The sequence below is a fragment of the Dermochelys coriacea genome, chromosome 10, assembly GCF_009764565.3.
Source record: "Dermochelys coriacea isolate rDerCor1 chromosome 10, rDerCor1.pri.v4, whole genome shotgun sequence".
NCBI classification, from domain to species: domain Eukaryota; kingdom Metazoa; phylum Chordata; order Testudines; family Dermochelyidae; genus Dermochelys; species Dermochelys coriacea.
Window position 1 is genome coordinate 1,989,214 of NC_050077.1, and position 24,794 is coordinate 2,014,007.

The following is a 24,794-nucleotide window of genomic DNA, read 5'->3' on the forward strand; positions in this document are numbered from 1 at the left end:
AACGGCAGTGCTTTTATTCAGGATAATTTTCCCAGGTCCCACTCCCACGTTCTCACCTTTGGGACTGCAGCCTGGAACACAATGTCCTTAATTGGCTGAGTGGATGTGCTCAGCATGGAGAGCACCATCACCAGTACATCTGGTCGCCCGGGGACTAGGTCTCTGGAGAAATGGATCATGACCTTGAAACCATCTTGATCATACACTGTAACTGGAGGAATATTGCCTGTCAGAGACAAAACAGAGTCAGGAAAGGATGCAAAGGCCACCTGGGAATGGGAACCGCCCCTTCCTTCTGAGAGAGAACAGGAGAGAGACAGAATGAGGAACAAAGAAAAGGAAACGTTCTCACAAACTGTAATCTTCCTCAGTAACATCAGAGGTCAGTGCAAAACCCAAAGGTGTCTGTGCGCACCTGTCCTGCTCCTTTGTGACAGAGCACAGGGAACCAGAGCCTGCCTAAAGTCAGGGTTGGGAGAGCAGCAGCTCCAATTTTACCATCCAGCTGGGACTTCACTGTCCAGGCCCTCCAAAGTCTGCTAAAGTCCTTCACGTAAAAGAGGGAAGGCAGACAAGGAGGTAATGAAGCCTTTGAGTCTATCCTTATAGCTCAAGGAGCAGTAACAGGCTGGGTCTTTAACATGACATTGACATGCTTCAGCCCTACCTTGCTTTGCTGGGCCCAGTAGCACAGGGAAAAGGCAGAGGGAAAGGAGCACAGTTCTGCTTAGGGAAGAGAGATAACCTGCCGATAACCAGTTAAGGCAGACTCTGGCATAGCCGGTGCCCAGGCCCGGCAGAGCTGCTCAGAGCTATGCAGGGGATCAAAACCTACAGGTGGTATCAAGCCCACTGTACAGTTCACATATCTGTATCATGAGAGTGGGAGGCAACCCGGCCATGGGTAGGGGAGGGCTAAGTACATCCCCAGGGCCGGGCTCCCAGAGTTCAGACATAATAAGTACTAGGCAGAGTTACCCTAAAATCTGTCCAGCTTCCCCGCCCCATGAGCAATCCCAGCCTTCAATGCCATAAAGAAGCTGCGCTGAGCAGAGCTGGGACACAGAGAACAGTGCACTTACTCGGTGCAATTGAAGTGAGTGGGACAAATAGGTTTGCCAAAGCAGCATCGTGGGCAGCTGGCTGCGAAGGAGCAGCAGGTTTCAGCTCATAGGCTGGGTCAGAGAACAAAGCATCTGCAGCTAAGCTGCTCGGAAGGCCTGCCGGGGACAGTTGCACTGGAGGTAAGTTCCTGGAAGGAAAAACATTCAGATAACAGATATTAACTGAAGAGATCACATATGGGATCTCATCCAGTCCTCTCCAGCATCTTCCCTGCCCTCAGAATCATCCACCCCCTTTGGAGAACATGTTGGCAAAATTTGAAGAAAGCTGTTCCAAGTGTTATTTGAGTTACAGTGTTAGAAAAAGGCCCAATTTATAAATTGTGTGCGCGCGTGCGTGTGTGGGACCGACCGACCAACCACTGGTCCATCTAGCCCAGTATTCTGTCTTCCAACAGCACCCAGTGCCCAATGCTTCAAAGGGAATGAACGGAACAGGGCAATTTTGAGTGATCCATCCCCAGTCATCCAGTCCCAGCTTCTGGCAGCTAGAGGTTTAGGGACACCCAGAGCACAGATCCATGACCATCTTGGCTACTCGCCATGGGCTGACTGTGCGTTGTATGAAGAAATACTTCCTTTTATTTGTTCTAACCGGCTGGCTATTAATTTAATTGGGTGACCCCTGGTTCTTGTGTTATGTGAAGGGGTGAATGACGTCCTGATTCACGCTCTCCACACCCCTCATGATTGTATAGATTTCAGTCATCTTCCCCGAGTCGTCTCTTTTCTAAGTTGAACCGTCCCAGTCCTTTTAATTGCTTGCTACCACCCCTTGGGATTGTCCATCAAGTTAGAACTCCTTGAAAACGTGGTGCTGGCTATATCTGAAGACCCTAGCTTGCCATTCAGCAAAGCTAAAATGACTGTTGTATCCAACGATAAGAAGATACAGTGAGCCACGGAGCAGCTTGCCCTCTACTGGCAGGTTGTGGTTTAACAGATGATAAGGGGTTTTCCATACTTCAGTGCCAGAGCAGAGGACTCCCCTTTTCCAAACCAGCGTGCTGTACAGTCTGCTTACATTGGAAATGGCCTGGTCACAGGAGGTGGAGACAGCTGCCCTGCCAAATCCTGAAGCGCATTCCTCTCTGGTGAGCCACCCTTCCAGCTATCCCCCAGCACCAAGGTTTGATGGGTATCGGCATTTCCGGTTTGATTATATCCATTGTGCCCAGCACTCTGCCAAATAAAGAGGTTCTGATTCACCAAGTAGCTACAGAACACCAGCAGAAGCCACACACATCCTGCTGAAACAACCTGTTTTTAAACACAGGCTGAAATGGGACAATTATAGACAACGTAGTGGCAAGTCCCACCCCAACAACACTGCCACTCTCAGACCAGGACTGGGACAAAAATGAGTGTTGCTGCCTCCCCAGCCTGCCATCCTGATGGCTCTGCATTCGCAGATACCTACAATCCCCAGGAGTGTCCCTTGACCTCCTGTGTCACAAGGCACAGGGACCACATGGCACAGCCTTCTGCTACAGAAACAGCGGCCTTTACTACCCAAGCTGAAGGAGAATCTCCCATAGCTGCCTACAGTATTAGGGCTCAGAGCATCTTCTAATCTCTCCAACCCTTGCAGGAAGATCAGAGCACTTGCAGATCTGATTTTTTCCAATGGGGTCAGTGGTGCATGCACCAATCAACTCTCCCAGTGGCTGGACTTCCACGAATATTGATCAGCACATAATTGCCAACTTCTCATTGGGAGAATGGGGGGCAGCCATTATTATTTGTAATTCTAAGCCCCCAAAAAATGTGCGTGTGGGGGGGCAATGGAACCTACAGCTAATGCATGTCGGGGAAGGCTAGGTCAGCAGAAAACTGTAAATGGCATATGGAGGACTATACTACCCGGGGACTACTCACCTGTACTGAGCTGAAATCAGGTGACTGTCTCTGTCCAACAGGGGAATCACTGAGACCTACGGTAGGGAACCAAAGTACAGACCAATCAGAGCAGGCAGGGGACTCCCATTTGCCAAGCACCTATGAGGTCTAATAGCAGAACTGGACTGTGCTTGGACTCCCTGAAAACTCCCAGTATTTGCCCTGGCTCAGAGGGCTCTGAGTGGGTTAAAAAGCAAGCTACCGAATCTGCAATATACACAGTCACCCCTAAGGATCAAGGACAACCCCATCCCTGCATCCCGAGGACAGACCTAATGACATTAGTTCCTCGTCGAGCAGGCAGGCGGAGGGGCTGCTGTGCTGAGCGGCAGCTGTCGCATTCACGCTCTGCTCTGAGAGAGACTCGAACATGGAACCCAGCTCGGAGAAGTCGATCAGTGTGTAGCTCTTCGTACTGCCCAGCGGGGACTGAGGTGCTTTGGGAGTGAGAGAGAGCGTTAAAGAGCTGCCATCTCATGTGCTACGCCCCGGCCGCTCTGACCCAGGCGCTAGCTCACTGGTGTTCGGACTTTTTGATTTAGTGACCCCTTTCACACAGCAAACCTCTGAGTGTGATTCTCCCCTTATAAATCAAAAAACAAGGGAGTTAATTTAATTTAATGGGGGCTTGGGGCTGTCAGTCCCATGGAGCTGACCACTCACGACCCCCATGTAACCACCTTGTGACCCCCTGAGGGATCACAACCCCCCGTTTGAGAATCCCTGCTAGCTGATCCACATTGAGAGGGGAGGGCTTTCCTGAACATTTTTTTAAACACATTTATTGAAAATCCTACGGCTGGAAAAACCATAGAAAATCTTAACTGGACCAGCATTTTCCTAGGAGCACAAGACCTCTTTCAGCTCTTAGGCTCCATCAATACTGGGCTTTGAACCGTATCTGAAAGCAGGATTTGAACATGGTTAAAACATGGCTCAGGTTAGCATGCTTTCACAAGGGACTGGGCTGACCAGGGTCGATGGAGCAAACCTATTTCAAACTCTTCACAAGAGCCAGGCGTGAGCCAGTGACACTCCTGAGTGCCGTTAACCAGCTGTCTTAACACCGCTCCCGCTACGTGCAGCCCGCCTCATTGTCGAGAACGGACATATGGTGACCTGTGCAGCACCATAACAAGTCAGAGAGAATGGGGGGCACATGGTGCCACTTCTCTACAAAGTCAGCGGTCGTTTCCCAGGTCGGGCACAGCTGTTTAAGGGTGTCCTGCAAAAGATTTTGTAAGAATTGGGATTGGGCCCTTTTCTGCTTCTTTCTGGCGTAGAAAGAAACCTAAAAGGGTTTCCGGATTGTTTTATACCTTAGAAATATTGGGAATATCAAGTCGAGCTCCCCCTGGTTTTGCTGGAGGACTCAGAGCAGGTTACTTGTGTACTCTCACCTTAATAGAAGGATAGCTCTTTAACAAACACTTCCTCTCTCCTGGGTTAGTCTTTGACATTAAAGAGATATTAGCAAACCAAACTCTGTTCGAGTCTAACTAGCGACCCTTTCCCCTTTCAAGGGCTCAGGCTTCACTCTCTGGGCAATGGTGATGTCACCATCTGACTATGGCTCCAGCCATCACGGAGTCTGCCAGCCTGGAATTTCTACTGTAACACACACAACGCTTCAGGCCACTTGGATACAGCAGAAAGAAGCAGAAGGAGGCACAAACCCATTTTTGTTTTCCTTTGCAGGTCTCCTTGTAAATACACAAAGAGTTCGAGTAGCCACCTACCCACATACCTTCTTAGCCTGAGGCAAGGGGGAGGCCTAATACAGCCACGCTCCAGTACCCTCCCTGGCCCCCAGTGGACTCACTGAAAGGCTTGGCAGCGGGAATCCCATGTGCTGTTCTGGGCATTTCAGGGCCTTCCTCACATTTGGTCTCCAGGCCCCACCCCACCTTCCTTCCGAGCCCCATTCAGACACCGTAAACCAGCCAGGAAGCAGGTTCCTTTGCGGCTGTGGGGGACCCTTTCTACCTGAGGCATCAGTGGAGATGGTCACCGAACTCCTCCTGCCCTGGTCACGGCCCACTCCAACCTGCCTGTACAAGTCGAGCGCCTGGGTGAGTTTGTCATTGGCCTGGAGAATCTCTGCTGGAGAAAGAGGAAGAGAAACAAATTAGTAATACTCCAACAGGAGGGCAACGGAGGGTCACATTCCATGCTGGTCACAACAGAGCCAGTCTGTGTCTGGGAACCCGCCAAACGCCGGGCCAAGCCCAGCTGGCCACTCGGCTTTTGTTGCAGGGGTTGAGGATAGGTCCATTGAATAGCTTCCTTCTCAGACTGACCCATGTGTATCTAGCTGAGATGCTGTGATGTCACACACATGCCCTGTGAGCCCTGCCTAGAGGCTGCAGCCTGGAGCTGGGATTCTCAGCTTTGCCTCTGGTTAAAGCAAACAAAAGAAACAACGCACAGTCAAACCTGTGAAACTCCTTGCCAGAGGATGTTGTGAAGGCCAAGACTATAACAGGGTTCAAAAAAGAACTAGCTAAGTTCATGAAGGATAGGTCTATCAATGGCTATTAGCCAGGATGGGCAGGGATGGTGTCCCTGGTCTCTGTTTGCCAGAAGCTGAGAATGGGTGACAGGGGATGCACTACTTGATGATCACTGTTCTGTTCATTCCCTCTGGGGCACTGGCTTTGGACACTGTCAGAACACAGGATACTGGGCTAGATGGACCTTTGGTCTGACCCAGTGTGGACGTTCTTATGTTTAGGCCTGTCACTTGTAAAACAGGGATACCAGTAGCAGCCTATCTCCTAGGAAGAGTATGAATGTCTGTAACCTCTTCACTGAAGTCTGTAACCTCAGAGGCAAGCGCTAGAGATGCAAAGTAGTGTTATCTCAGGCCTACAGACTGGGGCAGCAAAGTGGACAATAAAAAAATGGCTTTGACTTGTTTATCTGGATGGGGATTTAGTGGGCTCTAGACATTGTATTTTGTTGCATGTTCCGTTAAACTGCCACTTGCTTTGTTACTATCTGGTTTGCTTAGATCTGAGCCTGATTGAAGTGCTGGGTGCTTGGGACACAGGGATACAGTGCCTGCGTCTGAGACATGGGGGCAGGGAGTCAGATATCCTTAGGTGGGAAGGTAGAGTCCTGATGGACGGAGCAAAGTGCCTACTCTCCTCCTGACTCCAGTGGTGCTATCACTACGACCCAAAATGAAGATGAGACACATTAAATGGAACCCCCCAGGATAGAGATGGTTCTTGGTTAGATCCTGTCCTCAAAAGCCCAGGGAGTTTGGGGCTCTTGATCTAGTTGCTGGGAGGATTAGTTTACACTTCACCCAAATTGCAGTCTTTGATGTTTGCTCCCAGGCTCAGGGGGCTGAACAGCAAGGGCTGGTGCAGCAGGTGAGGAAGGAGGTACATTTCCAAAGCTGGTGGGCTCTGAAGTGTAATAGCAGGAATGCTGCTGGTTAGGAACGGGTGGGCCACTCCAGTAACATCAGGAGAGTCACACAGACCCTGCTTGCACTAAAACCCAGAGTTCAGACAGTAGGACGGGGAGTGAAGGAGGTAAGGAAAGAGCAGCAACAGCATATTTTGTTAGATACCCAAAGCCTCGTCATCTTCAGTAGTCTCGCTGGCAAGGCGGAAGAGCAGCGGCCTGAGCTTCTCACAGCGTTCAAACAGGCTCTGGAGAAGAGAACAACAGAGTCAGGCTATTTGCTTGTCAGATCACAGGTCCTCAGAACCCCGGCCCAGTCTCTGGGGCCACAGAAGCAAACTACAAAACCCAGAGAAGAAAGGAAGTTAGCAATACAGGCAGCCCTGGTAAAATGCAACCACGCTTTCTGCTCAGTTCCAGACGCTGGCTTTGTCAAAGCCAGAGAACACAGTTCAGCGCGTTACTTCCCCTTTCAAATGTGCAATAAGTAAGGCTATGATTTAGTCCAGGTATTTTTAGTAAAAGTCATGGACAGGTCACGGGCAATAACCAAAAAGTCACGGCCTGTGACCTGTCTGAGACTTTTACTAAAAATACCCCTAACTAAATCTGAGGTGCTGGGGCGGGGCAGGCGCTCCCACGGATGCTGCTGCTCTGGGGGGAGGAGGGGTGTTTTCCAGGGGACACTGCTGCTGCTGGAGCGGGGTGGCCTGGGGCCCCGCAGCTGCTGCCAGGTGGGGGGAATCCCCCCCACCAGTCACAACACCCACATGTACAGATTAATAGGCAGCTCTGCCCCCAGTTTTCACATCCCGTCACTGCTAGATACCATCAGTGATACCAAATCAATGAGCCTCAAGGCAGGAGGTGTCATTCACCTGCAGAATCTGTAGGTCAGATTTGGGTAACTCCTGCCTCTTGTAGCTGGTCAGCATTTCACCCAGAAGCTTAACGCTGCTGTGAACCTCATCAATTGCATTCAGTCTTTTGGACACCTTGGCAGATTTTTCTTGTTCCTTTGAGACAAAATAAAACAAAGGGCGAAGGGTATGAAATCCCTGATTTAGCCAATAACCTCATCACACATTACGCTGATAGCTTGGACTTCTGCAATATCCCACTGCCTGGCCAGTAATTTCTACCTGTATTCCATAAAACAGAAAACAATGCTAGAAAGGACACACAACGCACCTCAGTGCTAGACACTGGGGTGAAATTCACCCCGTCAGATTGCAGCACAAGGTTCGCGCCTCCCTGAAGTGCCAAGGACTAAGCCAGACTCCTCAGAACGCATGGGCCTTGCACTGGCCTCCTGCACGGGGCGAATTTCACCCCAGCTGCACCAGCTTGTGCTGCAGAGTCTCCAAACTCTTCTCTCCGTTACAGCTAAACAAGTTGCAAGCCCGTGAGCTGCTAACGGCAAGTCCAGCCAAGCTCCGCCTCACTCTGAGCAGCCGCAGACATTACGCACTCAGTGCTTCAGAGGGTCACTGTTGAAACCAAACTGTGAAACTGCCTCCCGTTCTCCTTCCGCCTCTCCCCCCACCTGTCAGCAGCAGCTTCTTTGACGCCCAGAGCTGTGAGCTTCTCATAATGCCTACCTCTTTAATCATGCTCTTGATCAGCCTGTTGGCTGCCTGCAGGTCCTCAGGGTGGTTGCTCTTTAGAAGTCTTGCTAAGAGCTGTTGAGTGGAGACCATTAGAAGACAGACAGTGTGAGCAACAGCCCCAGGCACCATAATGCAGCCACTCACCAAATAAATGCAGATGTGTCCAGGGCACTACTGCCATAGCGGGGCTATAGCCCCATGGACATGTGGACTCAAGTCTCACAGTCTGATCAGGGTCACACTGCTGCCACACAGGCTGCCAGCCTCACTGAGCTTGTATTGCTGCCTGCACATGTCAGCAAGAGGACAGAAGGAAACGGTAGTCAACAGTGCGGAAGGAAAATAGATGACAAATACAAGCCAGATGTTAGAAAAATGAATCCTGGTTCTGAAACAGACTCTCTCTGTGGCATAGGGCAAGTTACATAATCCTCAGTGCCTCTGTTTTCCCATCTCCAAACAGAGATAATGATACTCACCTGTCTGACTAGGGGACGATAGGGTTACTTATTAGCTAGCCTTTGTGCAGCATGGAATGTGATAAGTATTAGCATTATTCTAAGGAGATCTTCTCCCTGGAACTGTAAAGGCCCAAAATATGACCACACACATTCTCCTGACAATACAACCTAGCCAGAGGAGGACATATTTGAAAACATGAGATTTACCTTGGATTTCTCTTCATCAACATCAAAAATAGAATTCTTAGGTCTTGGAGAAGGAGGTGGTAAAATTTTGTCTTCTAGGAGTTTGGGGTCTTGTTTTATGACTCCTGAAATGAGTAACAGAGAGAGAGATTCTACCAGCCCCCATGCAGCTTTGCACAATGTTCAGCCAGGTACCGGACCCTGCTGACCTTTACTACGTCTGCTGGCAATTGAGTGCCCCCAACACAATTTTAAGGAACGAGGGGAAGAAGCAACCAGTGGGTTTAGCATGTACCCCAAAAGCAGGTACATGCTAAGATGAGAAATACATGACACAACTGGCTGTCTGAGATCAAGCAAAAGGGCAGGGGAGGTTTTCAGGACAGGAAGATGAGGAATAAAAGCCTGGCGGTTTCCCTAGAGGGGAATCTGTGGCACCATCTCCCAGAAAGGGTTCTGTTCTCCATTAGGTTTCAGAGTAGCAGCCGTGTTAGTCTATATTCGCAAAAAGAAAAGGAGGACTTGTGGCACCTTGGAGACTAACAAATTTATTAGAGCATAAGCTTTCGTGAGCTGTAGCTTATGCTCTAATAAATTTGTTAGTCTCTAAGGTGCCACAAGTACTCCTTTTCGTTCTCCATTAGTTCATAGTTAGGCAGGTCAGAAATCCTTTCTGAGGCTGCTTAGCCCTGCAGGGTCATCTGCCAGTGCCCAGAGCCATAAAACACAGGCAGCTCACTAACATGAACACACAGCAGAGGCAGCTTCAGAGTTTCTGTGACATTCTCCTTCGCTCTGTCCTAGACGCACTGACTCTGCATGCGTGACAGGCTGATGTCCTCAGATGTCACCAGTGTGGAGCTCTGCTCTGTTCAATGTTGATAACAGTTGGCTGCGTGCATATGTTCCCTCTGTGTGCTGCCCCGGCTCTGCAGATCGCTGACACAGCAGACCCCGAGGGAACACCCAATGACCACAGGCTCTGATAAGGTATGAAGGCACCTGGCCAAGTTTTTTGTCAAACGAAGCACAGTAATAGTTTCCTGCAGACTCTACAGGACATACTACGAATATATGCCCCGACAATGGACCAGGTCAGTCAGTGGCAGGATTCTCCACTGCCCACAGGCCACACAAAGACAACCCCTCAGAGGTACACTTCTATACACAGGTACAAACAAGTTACACATCACTCCTGACATACAGAGGTGCAACCCCTCTACACATTAGGGTGCCGCCTCTCACCTTGTACATGTTGGTTTGAACAAAACAACTCTACCCTGTCTTTAGGATGGGTCAGCCTGTTCCTTGTTATCTATGTGGAATGTGCTAGTACTGGAATGTTCAGGTACCATCCTGGCATGTGTTTATATTACTAGTGCTTAGTACCTGTTAGGTATGTATATTTTTGCAACATCAGCCTTCTTCTTGCCAGCTCCTGTGAGCAGAGCCTGCCTCTGGCTCACAGCTTAACTTTGCTTTATGTTAGCAAAGTCTTGACCATTCCTTTAGTTCAGGCCTTAGGCCTCATACTGGGCCTCTGATACAAGCGCTTATGTTTCAAGGCCTCATCACAGCTGAATCCACTGCTGTGTGCAGGAGACATTGCAGCCAGTCACACACAAGGCTGCTGACTGGTTTTGTGAAGATCTAAGTTGTCCAGCCAACTAACTGATTTACTGTCCATCTGACCTCTGCAGGGCACCCAATCTGATACCTCCAGGTCCTACCTAGGGCTGGCTTCCCAACCAATCTAAACCTTCCCCATCAAACACTAGCCTTGGCCTCCGAACAAGTCGGGATTCGACAAAGTGGTCCATGCAAGCTTGGTATTACCAGCCCATCTGGGCAGCTGCCATATCCATCAGTGCCAGCCCTGAACTGGGACAGACAAACCCAAGCTCCAGGCTGCTCACGACCCCATCTGAAAGAGGCTTTGGTTGCCACTGGCAGGTCTCTGTTATTCTTATTCCCAGGGCTGGGCGCAGTTCCTCTGGTCTCCCCACTTGTCTGTCCTATGCTTCGCATCCATCCAATAAGGTAGCACTTTTTTTTACCCCCACCTAGTCTTGCAACATGTTCTATACTAACCTACTTCTCTCTACCCCTACCAAATAGCTAAGAGTGGTGGGTTCTCCTATTCCAGCCATCCAATCCCTGGGCATTTCCACACCCTCCTCATCTCATTAATATACATGCTTTCCTCTGACAGCATTGTAGTGTGCCATTCACTGAAAGAGAGCAAGGGTATCTAGCACATGACAAAACCACACAAATTACTTCACAACAGGACAGCATTTTAATGTGCCTGTCAAGCATACAAAAGATGTTTGTTGCCAGAGCACAAGGCCAGCCGGTAGCCAAATATTTACAACTAAAGCAGAAGCTTCTTGTAGCAGGAGTCAGGGCCAGATTTACAGACCTGTGTAGGCACAATGGTCTTTAGGAAGCTATTTATTTAGGATGGTATTCAAATATGGAGGAAGGATGGGCATGGATATGGCACTAGGCTAATATTTGGGAGATGAGAACTTGACTTTGATTTCCTCCTCTGCTACAGACTTCCTGTGTGCCCTTGGGCAAGTCATTGAGCTGCTCTGTGCCTTAGTTTCCCATCTGTACAATGGGTATAACAGCCCTGCACTGCCTCCCAAGGGTGTTGTGAAGATAAATACATTAAAAGACTTTGAGGTGCTTTAAGATCAACTGATGAAAAGTCACTATGTAAGAGTGGAAGAGTTTTCTGCGGAAAAGGACCTAGGGGTGACAGTGGACGAGAAGCTGGATATGAGTCAGCAGTGTGCCCTTGTTGCCAAGAAGGCCAATGGCATTTTGGGATGTATAAGTAGGGGCATAGCGAGCAGATCGAGGGACGTGATCGTTCCCCTCTATTCGACACTGGTGAGGCCTCATCTGGAGTACTGTGTCCAGTTTTGGGCCCCACACTACAGGAAGGATGTGGATAAATTGGAAAGAGTACAACGAAGGGCAACAAAAATGATTAGGGGTCTAGAGCACATGACTTATGAGGAGAGGCTGAGGGAGCTGGGATTGTTTAGTCTGCAGAAGAGAAGAATGAGGGGGGATTTGATAGCTGCTTTCAACTACCTGAAAGGGGGTTTCAAAGAGGATGGCTCTAGACTGTTCTCAATGGTAGCAGATGACAGAACGAGGAGTAATGGTCTCAAGTTGCAATGGGGGAGGTTTAGATTGGATATTAGGAAAAACTTTTTCACTAAGAGGGTGGTGAAACACTGGAATGCGTTACCTAGGGAGGTGGTAGAATCTCCTTCCTTAGAGGTTTTTAAGGTCAGGCTTGACAAAGCCCTGGCTGGGATGATTTAACTGGGACTTGGTCCTGCTTTGAGCAGGGGGTTGGACTAGATGACCTTCTGGGGTCCCTTCCAACCCTGATATTCTATGATTCTATGATTCTATGATTCTATAAGAGCTACAGATTTATTAATTATTATTATTATAAGTTTGCAGGTAGGCATCTAATAGGATTTAACTTCCTGAGGTGCTTTTATTGATCCCACTTGTTGTTTATTGGCATCTTTAGGTGCCTAAATCTCTTTGTAAATCTGACCTTTAAACCTTCATCATGTACAAATAATCATTTATGGAAAAGTCAAATCACATGGGATGAGCTTTAAAACAACTACTCAGCTATTCATGGTTTGAATCCACATGACTTTGATGTGAAAAAAGGAAACTGAAATAACAGAACTAAACCTTGTTTCTTCAGCATCTGATAAGCATCCCGGATTTTAACTTCCTGAGGAAACCAAACAGTCCAACTGAACATTATTTCTATAACTCTCGATTTGACCTTTTCTGCAGACCAGGTTCCAAGATACTGAAGGAAAAAAAAAAAAAGTGATTACAACCAGCAAGTTACTGTCAGTTAGGAGTCAGGGATTCTGTCCAGAACATTCATGCTGAAAGACTGGGGTGAAAATGGGTTTTCAATGCATTATTCAGAGTGCTGTCAACTGTACACCTTACAGAAGATACATATATAGCACTATAATTGTATGTGAAATTGTAAGTGCTATATTATTAAATGTGTAGAATTTCATATAAATAATCTATCACTACAAAAATAATGGCACATTCAGTGCTGCTTTGGTCAGGTTTTACCAAATCCAGGATCAATATAAAGTATTCTTTTTAATTTGTTTTTAATTACACTGAAAATAGTTTCCTGCTTGGATTTAAACATCCCCCTTCTCCATTACAACCTAGCCAGAACCAGAGCGAAACAAACTGAAAACTGACCATATACAAAAGTGAAACTACATAGTATGTTTTCAGTGCTCAAGTTTTATCTTTCTAGACATTTGTAGGTCCCGATCACCATAGTATCTGAACACCTTGTTGAATAAAATGCAAAACCAACCAGGATGAACGGTGAAAGGTAAATGTGAGTTTTAAAATTCTTTTAGTTTTAATAATCTCGGACATTACTATGAACCCAGAGACAGACACCTGGTGTTTAAAATATGAGGCTTGATTCTTCATGACTTTACCCCAGCTGTGAACTGGGGCAGCACCACTAAAACCAGGTTTTCCTAAATCCAAACTGAACAGAAGCATTTGCTTTAACCTATTTGGTTTTTAACTACAATGAAAAAGGCTTCATTAAATGTAAACATTCCCATTAAACCAATGGAGGTCATCCTTTGCCACAGAGTTGGGGTAATGCAGAGCAAACCAAGCCCATGATGTTTAACCTGGCTGTGTCCCTGTAATTATTAAATAAATTATTAGACTGAGAAAAAGGTCCCAGTTTTACTAGTTGATCTAAAGGACGGAGAGAAATGTGGCAATCATGCACAGTAAGTGATGTAAATTGCTTTCTATTTCCCACTATCGCACGAGGTGTCAGTGCACTGGAGAGCTTATTCTCTCTGCATATTGAGCTTGTTTAGCATTTCAAGCTAAAATTCCTGTTCCTATCAGTTACTTTTCCAAGGAGATGTGGAGACGAACCCCAGGAAGCTGAGTGGGAGCAGGGTGTAGTGCACACCCCAAAAAGAGAGATAAGCAGCAGAGATAGCATACTGCAGAACTCAAATTAGGTCCCCCCCAATCTCTCACTTGAAGCAAGTCAGGGCAGAGTCTCCAGCTCCACATTCTTCCCCAGGTGCCTCCTGGGAGTTCACAGTTCCCTATCTGGGCTTTTGGGATGTTCCCAGGGAGAGGTACCTGTGGGGCTCTCATGGGCTTGTGCTGTGTGTAGGCACTGAAGACAAAAGCCTAAGAAGAACATTTCCAAAGGCTGGAATTTGAAGCGAGAGCAGGAAGGTGGGGGAAGGGTCTATGATACAAGGCCAAAACGTGGCCCATTAGCCACGCCTCCCACTGCCTCCCGTATGGAGTCCTCCCTCTTACTGTGCGGGGCAAAGGTTCCAACCCAGCGAAGCGCAAGCTGGGGAATGACAAGAGCAGATTGGCTCTTCTAGGATAACTGCCACATTGTGGTGGAGTTCAGAGCAGTAAAAAGGAGGAAAGGTCCCCCAGAAAGAGGCAACTAGGAATAAAACCTTCTGTATTTACCAACATAGGACCTGGGCCCTAGCACACCAAGCACCTTCCTCACACTGGCCTTCCGGTGGAGTCTGCCAAGTTGTTCAATGCTTTCACCCCTACTCTGTACCCATCTCCCTTCCCCCTTTGAATTCTAAAGAGACGTTTCAATTATTATCCTTGTTGCTGGGAAATTCATGGCCTGTCCCCTGCCATTCATTGTCCCAGGGAACTAGAGCAAAACAGTCACATGTGGAATTGGTATGAAGTTCACATTTTCTCATCCGCCTGCTAGATCGGGGTGGCTGGGCACATACCTTTGGAGACAGCACTTTAATCAGTTCATTCAGAAATCTGAATTTTGCCACTTCATTGTGAAACCTTTCGCCACAGTTATTCACACATGTCTCCAGCACCTGGGACGAGGGGGGAAAGCATGAGACATAAAACAAACTTTCCAGGCAATTTTAAAACCTCTTCCATCAAGAAAAAGATCTAAGAACCTGTTAGCGGCACGGACATAGATAACAGATAGTACCCTAGGTGAAATAGCTAATTAGGCAACACGTGTCATTTTTACCCACATCCATCATTCATTTTCACCCATTTAAAACAAATGAGCAAGAGCGAACTGGCAGAGCTTCACAGGTATAAATACAGACATTGACAATGGCTAAGACATTCCCTGTCATAATCACCACACACAACATTCAGGCTGTAAGCTTCAGGGACTGAGTGGCAAAGGGAGCTGATGTGTGATGGCTTCTAACTTCCAGGAGCCAGGCTCCAAATCTGTGCTTGGCCACCGGTAGGAAAGGAGGGCAGGGCCTCAGTCTAGTCCCCATCAGACATTTGTTCACATGAGGAAAAGCAAAAGACATTCTGGCAGAACCAGAAATCTCCGCTCAAGAGGGGCCTAGGACTGGAATAGCAAGGGGTGCTGTAAGTCAGGAACGAGGGGTGAGAGGAGCTGGGACAGATCAGATAGTAATTTGGGAAATTATATTTGATATGAAGGGGATTATCGAGGCATAGAGAATCACTGGGATGGATGATGGGAACCTTACAGCTGTGAATGCACAAGGAATCCTGGTGACCAAGACGAGTGACAGGAACAGCGTTACAAATTTGAATGCAGGGAAGGTTTAAAAGGGAGAGACACTAATTTTTTTTTTAAAAGAGACAGATACAAAAATCTACCACAGAGATACATTTCCAGCTTATCCCAGCCCATGTCTGTGTGCTAATGAAAGCACTCACTGTTAAGGCATGAAGAGCTTCCATCTCCTGAGGCGACTGTATCTTATGCGCTAGCAGTCTGGGTGCAACAGACGGGCTAGGGAGAAGAAGCAGCAAGTCAGACCAGGCAGGAAGTCTCAGGAAAAGCAAACACCGCTACTTTTCATGCAACGAGAAGGGCAGTTACCACATTCACAGACACACAAATCGGGGGTTGGACTAGATGACCTCCTGAGGTCCCTTCCAACCCTGATATTCTAGGATTCTATGACTGCATCACAGCAACCCTCCCCCTGGCACAATGCTGGGATTATACACCCAAGAAGTAAGGAAGAGATTAATGCAGGCCAGGAAGCTGGAAGTGTCCCGCAAGTGCTGATTACTGCTGCTCTAGTAGCTGTCCCCCGGAATGAAAAAGGGGGGAGGGAGAGAGGGAGCAGTGTATTCTTGCAGAAGCATTACACCAACTGGGTCACTCAGCATTTAGCAGAAGTGCTCCACTTTGCTGTTCATCACGGCTGGCCCTTTGGCTCAAAGTCTCCCACAGCAGGAATGTTCATTAGGCAACAAGTGCAAGTTCTACAGACAGAAATTGTGAGCATCTGCTCAACAGAAATGCTAGCTCAGGGACCTTTATCAGCCCTTTTACTCCGGGCCGTCCCTAGTTATTCTGGGGCCCTACACAGCCTCTGCAGAGGGAAGGAGCGGATGGGCTGTGGGCCCAGCCCCACTGCAGAGCTCAGGGGAGTGGGGGCGGGGCGGGGCAGAGCAGGGGCAGGGGCCCTGGTGAAGAGCCGGAGCAGGGTTCTGGAGCAGCACGCAGCTGCACAGGGCACCAGGAAATTTGGTGCAAATTTCCTGGTGCCCTACGCAGCTGCATACTTTGCGCATGGGTAAGGACGACTCTGCTTTCACTTTATCAGTGTGTACGCTTTGCTGCATATTTTGGAGACAATCCCATGAGCTGCAGGGGTGGGGAAAGCCCGGGTGGAGACCTCTCCTCCCAGAGAACAGTAGCTAAAGCCGCACCAATAGCTACGGACGCTCAGGTCTTCTTTGCAACACAGCCCAGAAGAAATCAGCATCCCACTCATAGCACAGGGATGGGATCTGACCATCTCTGAGACTGTGAGGGAGCAGTCTCGTGCTAAATGAAAAAGTCCTTTCCTCTAGATCTGCCATGTTACCACAACGTCGCAATAAGCTGGCTACTCTTTATCTACCCACTTCTTGCTCAGGCATCTCCAGGAGTCACAGTAATTAGCCACTCCCTGGCATTCCTCCTAAGGTTTTACAAAACTGCAATTTACAGATTATCCTTTCCCCTCTGAGATCAGAAAAGCTCAGAGCCAGATGCACAGTGCAGAGAGAATACAAAGAGCTCTTCTGTCTAGCTTACCCTTCCGGGTCTGCATTCACCTGGTCACAGAACCGCTGGATACATTCCCAGTTTTCTTCAGGGATGCTTGGGTCCGTGGCTTTATCTTACAGGGAAGAGAAGAAAAGATCATCTCAGTGTGAGATGTATACAAGTGACTGACAGATGAGACAGTTCAAAATACATTCTTCCCCATTGCAATTCCTCCAGGCTCCATACTCACTTCCACTGCACCAGCTGCTCCAGGCCTGTTTTCAAACAGGCAGAGCTGCTGGTTAATACAGGGCCGGACTCACAGCATCACTGGGACTAACACATACAAGTCTCAGACAATCATCAACTATGAGGCAGATATTAAAGTTGTGATGTTATCCTTGGCAGAAAGTAGTGGGGGTTATTAAACTCCCAGAGGTGTTGGACAGGTTTCTGGCCCTTACCTAGGGCCCATCTATGTACAGTTACATTACATACAGCTATGTGCCCTCAGGGCAGTCTAGGCACCTTCCAAACTCATCCAGACTGTTCTCCTTTCTCTCTCTGCCTGATTTCCTCCTGATGTGAGTGGGTGCCACCTACTTAAACCAGTAATCAATTTGGCCCCCATCGTTTAGGGGAATGTGACAGCAGCTGGATTCCAGCAGTACCACATTTTCTGGGAGATGAAGTTTGCTTTAATTAAAGTTCCAAAATCATAGAAGATCAGGTCATCTAGTCCAACCCCCTGATCAAAGCAGGACCAATCCTCAATTTTTTCTCCAGATCCCAAAATGGCCCCCTCAAGGATTGAGCTCACAACCCTGGGTTTAGCAGGCAAATGCTCAAACCACTGAGCTATCCCTCCCCTTCAGTGCAACAGATGTGAACCAAAGACAGAGGATAAATCCCTACGCTGAGGAACATTCCCTGGCTAATCATGATTAAGGAGGAGTGCTGGGCAGAGACGGGCTCCATCTTACGAAGAGAGGGAAGAACATCTTTGCCAGCAGGCTGGCTAACCTAGTGAGGAGGGCTTTAAACTAGGTTCACCGGGGGAAGGAGACCAAAGCCCTGAGGTAAGTGGGAAAGCGGGATACCGGGAGGAAGCACAGGCAGGAAGGTCTGTGAGGGGAGGGCTCCTGCCTCATACTGGGAATGAGGGGCGATCAACAGGTTATCTCAAGTGCTTATATACAAATGCACAAAGCCTTGGAAACAAGCAGGGAGAACTGGAGGTCCTGGTGATGTCAAGGAATTATGACGTGATTGGAATAACAGAGACTTGGTGGGATAACTCACATGACTGGAGTACAGTCATGGATGGTTATAAACTGTTCAGGAAGGACAGGCAGGGCAGAAAAGGTGGGGGAGTAGCACTGTATGTAAGGGAGCAGTATGACTGCTCAGAGCTCCGGTACGAAACTGTGGAAAAACCTGAGTGTCTCTGGATTAAGTTTAGAAGTGTGTGCAACAAGAGTGATGTCATGGTGGGAGTCTGCTATAGACCACCGGACCAGGGGGATGAGGTGGATGAGGCTTTCTTCCGGCAACTCACGGAAGCTACTAGATCGCATGCCCTGATTCTCATGGGTGACTTTAATTTTCCTGATATCTGCTGGGAGAGCAATACAGCGGTGCATAGACAATCCAGGAAGTTTTTGGAAAGCGTAGGGGACAATTTCCTGGTGCAAGTGCTAGGGGAGCCAACTAGGGGGAGCGCTTTTCTTGACCTGCTGCTCACAAACCGGGTAGAATTAGTGGGGGAAGCAAAAGTGGATGGGAATCTGGGAGGCAGTGACCATGAGTTGGTTGAGTTCAGGATCCTGACGCAGGGAAGAAAGGTAAGCAGCAGGATACGGACCCTGGACTTCAGGAAAGCAGACTTTGACTCCCTCAGGGAACAGATGGCCAGGATCCCCTGGGGGACTAACATGAAAGGGAAGGGAGTCCAGGAGAGCTGGCTGTATTTCAAGGAATCCCTGTTGAGGTTACAGGGACAAACCATCCCGATGAGTCGAAAGAATAGTAAATATGGCAGGCGACCAGCTTGGCTTAATGGTGAAATCCTAGCGGATCTTAAACATAAAAAAGAAGCTTACAAGAAGTGGAAGCTTGGACATATGACCAGGGAAGAGTATAAAAATATTGCTCGGGCATGTAGGAAAGATATCAGGAGGGCCAAATCGCACCTGGAGCTGCAGCTAGCAAGAGATGTCAAGAGTAACAAGAAGGGTTTCTTCAGGTATGTTGGCAACAAGAAGAAAGCCAAGGAAAGTGTGGGCCCCTTACTGAATGAGGGAGGCAAGCTAGTGACAGAGGATGTGGAAAAAGCTAATGTACTCAATGCTTTTTTTGCCTCTGTTTTCACTAACAAGGTCAGCTCCCAGACTGCTGTGCTGGGCAACACAAAATGGGGAAGAGATGGCCAGCCCTCTGTAGAGATAGAGGTGGTTAGGGACTATTTAGAAAAGCTGGACGTGCACAAGTCCATGGGGCCGGACGAATTGCATCCGAGAGTGCTGAAGGAATTGGCGGCTGTGATTGCAGAGCCCTTGGCCATTATCTTTGAAAACTCGTGGCGAACGGGGGAAGTCCCGGATGACTGGAAAAAGGCTAATGTAGTGCCCATCTTTAAAAAAGGGAAGAAGGAGGATCCTGGGAACTACAGGCCGGTCAGCCTCACCTCAGTCCCTGGAAAAATCATGGAGCAGGTCCTCAAAGAATCAATCCTGAAGCACTTAGAGGAGAGGAAAGTGATCAGGAACAGTCAGCATGGATTCACCAAGGGAAGGTCATGCCTGACTAATCTAATCGCCTTTTATGATGAGATTACTGGTTCTGTGGATGAAGGGAAAGCAGTGGATGTATTGTTTCTTGACTTTAGCAAAGCTTTTGACACGGTCTCCCACAGCATTCTTGTCAGCAAGTTAAGGAAGTATGGGCTGGATGAATGCACTATAAGGTGGGTAGAAAGCTGGCTAGATTGTCGGGCTCAACGGGTAGTGATCAATGGCTCCATGTCTAGTTGGCAGCCGGTGACAAGTGGAGTGCCCCAGGGGTCGGTCCTGGGGCCCGTTTTGTTCAATATCTTCATAAATGATCTGGAGGATGGTGTGGATTGCACTCTCAGCAAATTTGCGGATGATACTAAACTGGGAGGAGTGGTAGATACGCTGGAGGGGAGGGATAGGATACAGAAGGACCTAGACAAATTGGAGGATTGGGCCAAAAGAAATCTAATGAGGTTCAATAAGGATAAGTGCAGGGTCCTGCACTTAGGATGGAAGAATCCAATGCACCACTACAGACTAGGGACCGAATGGCTCGGCAGCAGTTCTGCGGAAAAGGACCTAGGGGTGACAGTGGACGAGAAGCTGGATATGAGTCAGCAGTGTGCCCTTGTTGCCAAGAAGGCCAATGGCATTTTGGGTTGTATAAGTAGGGGCATAGCGAGCAGATCGAGGGACGTGATCGTTCCCCTCTATTCGACACTGGTGAGGCCTCATCTGGAGTACTGTGTCCAGTTTTGGGCCCCACACTACAGGAAGGATGTGGATAAATTGGAAAGAGTACAACGAAGGGCAACGAAAATGATTAGGGGTCTAGAGCACATGACTTATGAGGAGAGGCTGAGGGAGCTGGGATTGTTTAGTCTGCAGAAGAGAAGAATGAGGGGGGATTTGATAGCTGCTTTCAACTACCTGAAAGGGGGTTTCAAAGAGGATGGCTCTAGACTGTTCTCAATGGTAGCAGATGACAGAACGAGGAGTAATGGTCTCAAGTTGCAATGGGGGAGGTTTAGATTGGATATTAGGAAAAACTTTTTCACTAAGAGGGTGGTGAAACACTGGAATGCGTTACCTAGGGAGGTGGTAGAATCTCCTTCCTTAGAGGTTTTTAAGGTCAGGCTTGACAAAGCCCTAGCTGGGATGATTTAACTGGGACTTGGTCCTGCTTTGAGCAGGGGGTTGGACTAGATGACCTTCTGGGGTCCCTTCCAACCCTGATATTCTATGATTCTATGATTCTATGATGCCATCCTTTGCATTTGGCCCAGAAAAGCCGGACTGTACACTCAACTCGATGGCCCTTCTCTGTCTGTAACGCAGCAACTTTTGAAAACCACATCTGATGTATTAAAACATTTCAGAGAATACTTGAAGTATCAGTGGTCAGAACCCTATAAGTTCTGGTGAAAATCTGAAAGCCAGAAAAGCCTGATTTCCACTAATCAAACTGTTTTGATTTCGTCTGGATCCAGGCCTGAAGCAGTGACCTCAGGGTTAGGTTTAGGGCTAGGGCATCAGACTCCTCGGCCTGCAGCAAAACACAGTTATTCTATGGGCCTGATTCTAGTGGACAGCAGGCTGCTGAAAGCCTCTTGCATCCCTCCAGTAGGCATAAGGCTGACCAGACAGCAAATGTGAAAAATCGGGACAGGGGTAGGGGGTAATAGGAGCCTATATAAGAAAAAGACCCCAAAATCGGGACTGTCCCTATAAAATCAGGACATCTGGTCACCCTAACCAGGCAGCCCCCTCCGGCGAGCCCTTTCCCCCCACTCCGGTCAGACTGACCCCTGGGGCCAAGACAGGCATTCAGCTCAGCCTACATAAACAACCAAGTGTGAGACCTTTTCATTTGTTACGTCTCCTCACAATCGTTTCCAGTGCAGACTGTTCACAGTTACACTTTGCAGGGCTCATGGGTGACTCAGGTTTAGAATAACTGTGGGGTTGCCTCAGGTTTCCGGGGGATGTATGTGAAAATGAAACGGCTTAAGATGATCAAGCAAACAAATGTTGCCTCTTCATTACAACAGCAGTCCCAGGGAGCCAGGTATTTGCAGAATGGCGTTGTTGCTAAATGCCTTAGCACAAGGCTGCATTTTACAACCTGATGCTTAGTAAGTGAGACAGGCAATATATACAGAATACCACAACCTTTGGGTAACACCACTGTGACTACACTTTGATCAGGAATTGCTTGAACAAAACTTACACCCATAGGTCTAGCTCTAACAGTAGTTTAAAATGCTGGCCTTTCACCCTCAAGGTGTGTGATAGGTGTTACAGGAAAACTTAGCTTTGAAAACTAGCCCCACAAACAACTAACGGAATTTTAAAATCAAATATTCACGGGTAGCTGCTGTTTGACTGTCCGCTGTGTTGTGGGCTGTGCAGCGGGCTGTGCAGCAGTTTGCACCTCATTCTAAGCTATGCAAAAGCCCAAAATTGATTAATCATTAGCTCAGGTTTCAGAATCGCAGCCAATACATCATTAGCTCACTATTTCTTCCCCTTCTCTCCCCTGTCCTAGTATTTAATTCCTGGCCCTAGGGTGGAAAGTCTGAGAAGTCTTTTCCCATTACTGGTTTCAGAGTAGCAGCCGTGTTAGTCTGTATTCGCAAAAAGAAAAGGAGTACTTGTGGCACCTTAGAGACTGTACTCCTTTTCTTTTTCCCATTACTGTCATCAAGATGAGGTGCTACTTCCTCATTCTGCTCTGGGCAGCCTGCTCAGATGGTCTTTGCCTGAGCAGTTACTTGTTTGGAAATGGTGACCCTTCCAGGGCGCACCGCAGTCGGTGCCTAGCTGAGAGCTAGTCTACACGGCCGCGCTGCATCGGCACAGCTGCACTGGTGTGAGATGACAGAGGTGGAAGCTATGTCAGCGGAGAGTGTCTCCCAGCAACATAGTGCCGGTCTGGACGGCACTTAGGTCGCCGTAACTTGCGTTGCTCAGGGCATGTCTTTTTCCCCACCCCGCGCGACGTAAGTTGCATCGATGTAAGCAGTAATGTAGACAAGCCTGAGACTGTGCCTGCTCTCCCAGACCGACACACAAGAGAAGGCTGCTTTTTGTCTCCTGCTATGGGGATGAGCAAAGGGGGTGTGAACTAGGCTAACTTCATCCCGCCATAACTCCAGTGAAGCCAGAGGGGTTTACCCAGGAGGGACCATCAGGGCCTGCTCCTCGGGAGGAGGCTCTGCCCAGCCCCTTCTCGGTGAGACGTACTTGGAGCTGTACCCGCTGCAGGGCAGCGACTCTGAAGCCCCTTTGCCCGGGCCTCCCTGCCTCCTGCTGCGGGCCTGCAGCAAGGGACTTAGGGGGCACTGGAAAACCAGGAAGGCAACCACTTCTGCAACCCTGGCACACCCACTGTCCGTCCGCCCCGCCGCGCCCGCCTCCCGGGGACCCCCACCCCGCCCCGCCGGGGACCCCCAGTCCCTGCCCGGGGGCCGGCCCGCTACTCACGGAGCCAGAGCTCCAGCGCCCCCAGGGCCGCCCCAGCCATGGAGACTCGCCCGGCCCCGGTCCCGGCCCCGGCCGCGGCCGCCGCTGACGCAGCCGCCGCGCAGGGAGGCGGCGCCCGGCGGGCCCGGCCCCCTGCTCCGCCCAGAGCCGCGGGGCTCCGGGGTCCCCGCCCCCAGCTGCAGCCCCCAAGCCCGCGACCCAGCGGGCAGGACACGCTGCTGGGGCCCGGGAGAGGCCCCAGGGCCCTGCTGCGGCAACGCGGGCGCCACCGGGGCTCCAGCACCGCAGAGGCCCGCGCCCGGGTGCAGGCGGCTAAGCAGAGCCCCCCCCCGGCCGGGCTTGATCTCGGCCCACGGGCCCTGAAAGACACTGCGGACAGAAGGCCACAGTGAAACAGTTGCAGATGTTTATGACAGGAAGGAGTTACACACTCAGGTCACCTTTAGACACAGCTGTACCCATGTGCATGTTTTCTCTGCCGCATTAATGGGGTGGGGGTGGGGGTGGGGGTGGGAAGGCAGGTAGGATGACCTGCAAGGAAAGGATCCAGCATCCCAATTTCTTGTCAGAATGGAAGTGCCTTTATCCAAAAAAGGGGCTTTAAAAACCAAATTGCTAACTGGACATGATGATGTGCACTGTAATACTCTAGCACAGAAACTGCTGTTTGTTATCTTTTCCTGGGTCCAGTTCAAAAACAAAAATATCAGGGACTTTTTTAAAACGTAGAATTAAGTATTCATGAAAAATGTGGGTTACAATGCTGGAAAGAAAAGTCCTTGTGTCACCCACAGAACGGAGACAGTGAAAAGTGTACACTTCTCTCACACAACAGTCCCCACCAACATGCATCAAGCCAGACCTGGATGGGCACTTTGTACGGCTGAGGGGATCAAATCTACATTGCCCATTTACATGTGACCTCTCTGCTCAGATTTCAAACTGGGGGCTAATTAGCATCAGTTGTGATGGTTTCTGGATCATGTGGACACAGCTTCAAAAAGAGATCACCAGGCTGTGGCTTATGGGAAATCAAACAGGCATCAGAAGTAACCACTTTCAGTCACTGCCAAGCTAGGCTGGACTTGAACATACAGTTAAGATGAAGGACTCCATATCCCAATCTGAATGTCAGCCTGGTCCCACGAGATGAAGACAATGAAGCAGATCTGAATCGGAATTCAGTTGCACCCCTTATATGAACTAGGTTATGCCTCATGAAGACACACAGAGATCTTCAAGTGTGCTGATGGCACTTTCACAAATTCAGCATGGTATAAGGCCCAGTTCCTCTGAAATATTGTGACCACAGAATTTAGGCGGGGGTACTGAAGAAATCATGGGGCTCGGAAGGGGAGTGCTGTCTGCTGGAGCCATTCCCTCTAGGAAGCTTCTTGCTAGTTGGAAAGCACCTTCTTTATCCGTTCACACACTTCTCTAGGTCCCAAGGAAATCATCATCTCAGCAACGCTTGGTCCGTGCTGAAAACACACACAAGACACCGCACAAGTGAAAGCAAACACTCTGTTGTTCTACTCACATTCCCACATGCGCTCATCACAACACTATCAGAAGTTGGAGTTTTTTATGTTTTTCCCTTGGTAACATCCAGTGGGTACAAGTCTGTATCACTCTATACTGGAGATGACTGAATGAGGAGTTGTTAGTCACCTGCGATTAAAATATCCTGAAATTTCTAATATAAGACTCTGGTT

General features: G+C 48.8%; 1 protein-coding gene across 16 annotated transcripts in view; it reads right to left on the reverse strand.

The window, feature by feature from the left end:
• Nucleotides 1–24,794, reverse strand: part of EARS2 (glutamyl-tRNA synthetase 2, mitochondrial) — a 44,454-nt gene that overhangs the window by 7,770 nt on the left and 11,890 nt on the right. For 6 of the 16 annotated variants that reach the window (XR_005295171.2, XM_038418344.2, XM_038418342.2 and 3 more), the window contains 14 exons: nucleotides 16,888–16,952; nucleotides 15,490–15,565; nucleotides 14,547–14,645; nucleotides 12,433–12,556; nucleotides 8,719–8,822; nucleotides 8,042–8,122; nucleotides 7,319–7,456; nucleotides 6,607–6,688; nucleotides 5,010–5,126; nucleotides 3,296–3,460; nucleotides 3,003–3,058; nucleotides 2,149–2,306; nucleotides 1,083–1,252; nucleotides 57–226 (listed from right to left, as the gene is read on the reverse strand). Coding sequence is in view for 10 of the 16 variants with exons in the window: in XM_038418344.2 (XP_038274272.1) it covers nucleotides 57–226; nucleotides 1,083–1,252; nucleotides 2,149–2,306; nucleotides 3,003–3,058; nucleotides 3,296–3,460; nucleotides 5,010–5,126; nucleotides 6,607–6,688; nucleotides 7,319–7,456; nucleotides 8,042–8,122; nucleotides 8,719–8,822; nucleotides 12,433–12,556; nucleotides 14,547–14,645; nucleotides 15,490–15,565; nucleotides 16,888–16,952 (1,605 nt within the window). In the remaining 6 variants the exon portion in view is untranslated. Of the gene's footprint in view, nucleotides 1–56; nucleotides 227–1,082; nucleotides 1,253–2,148; nucleotides 2,307–3,002; nucleotides 3,059–3,295; nucleotides 3,461–5,009; nucleotides 5,127–6,606; nucleotides 6,689–7,318; nucleotides 7,457–8,040; nucleotides 8,337–8,718; nucleotides 8,823–12,432; nucleotides 12,557–14,546; nucleotides 14,646–15,489; nucleotides 15,566–16,867; nucleotides 16,953–23,637; nucleotides 24,561–24,794 lie in introns of those variants that run through there. The other 10 variants (XM_043494012.1, XM_038418343.2, XM_043494013.1 and 7 more) reach the window with 9 other exon arrangements.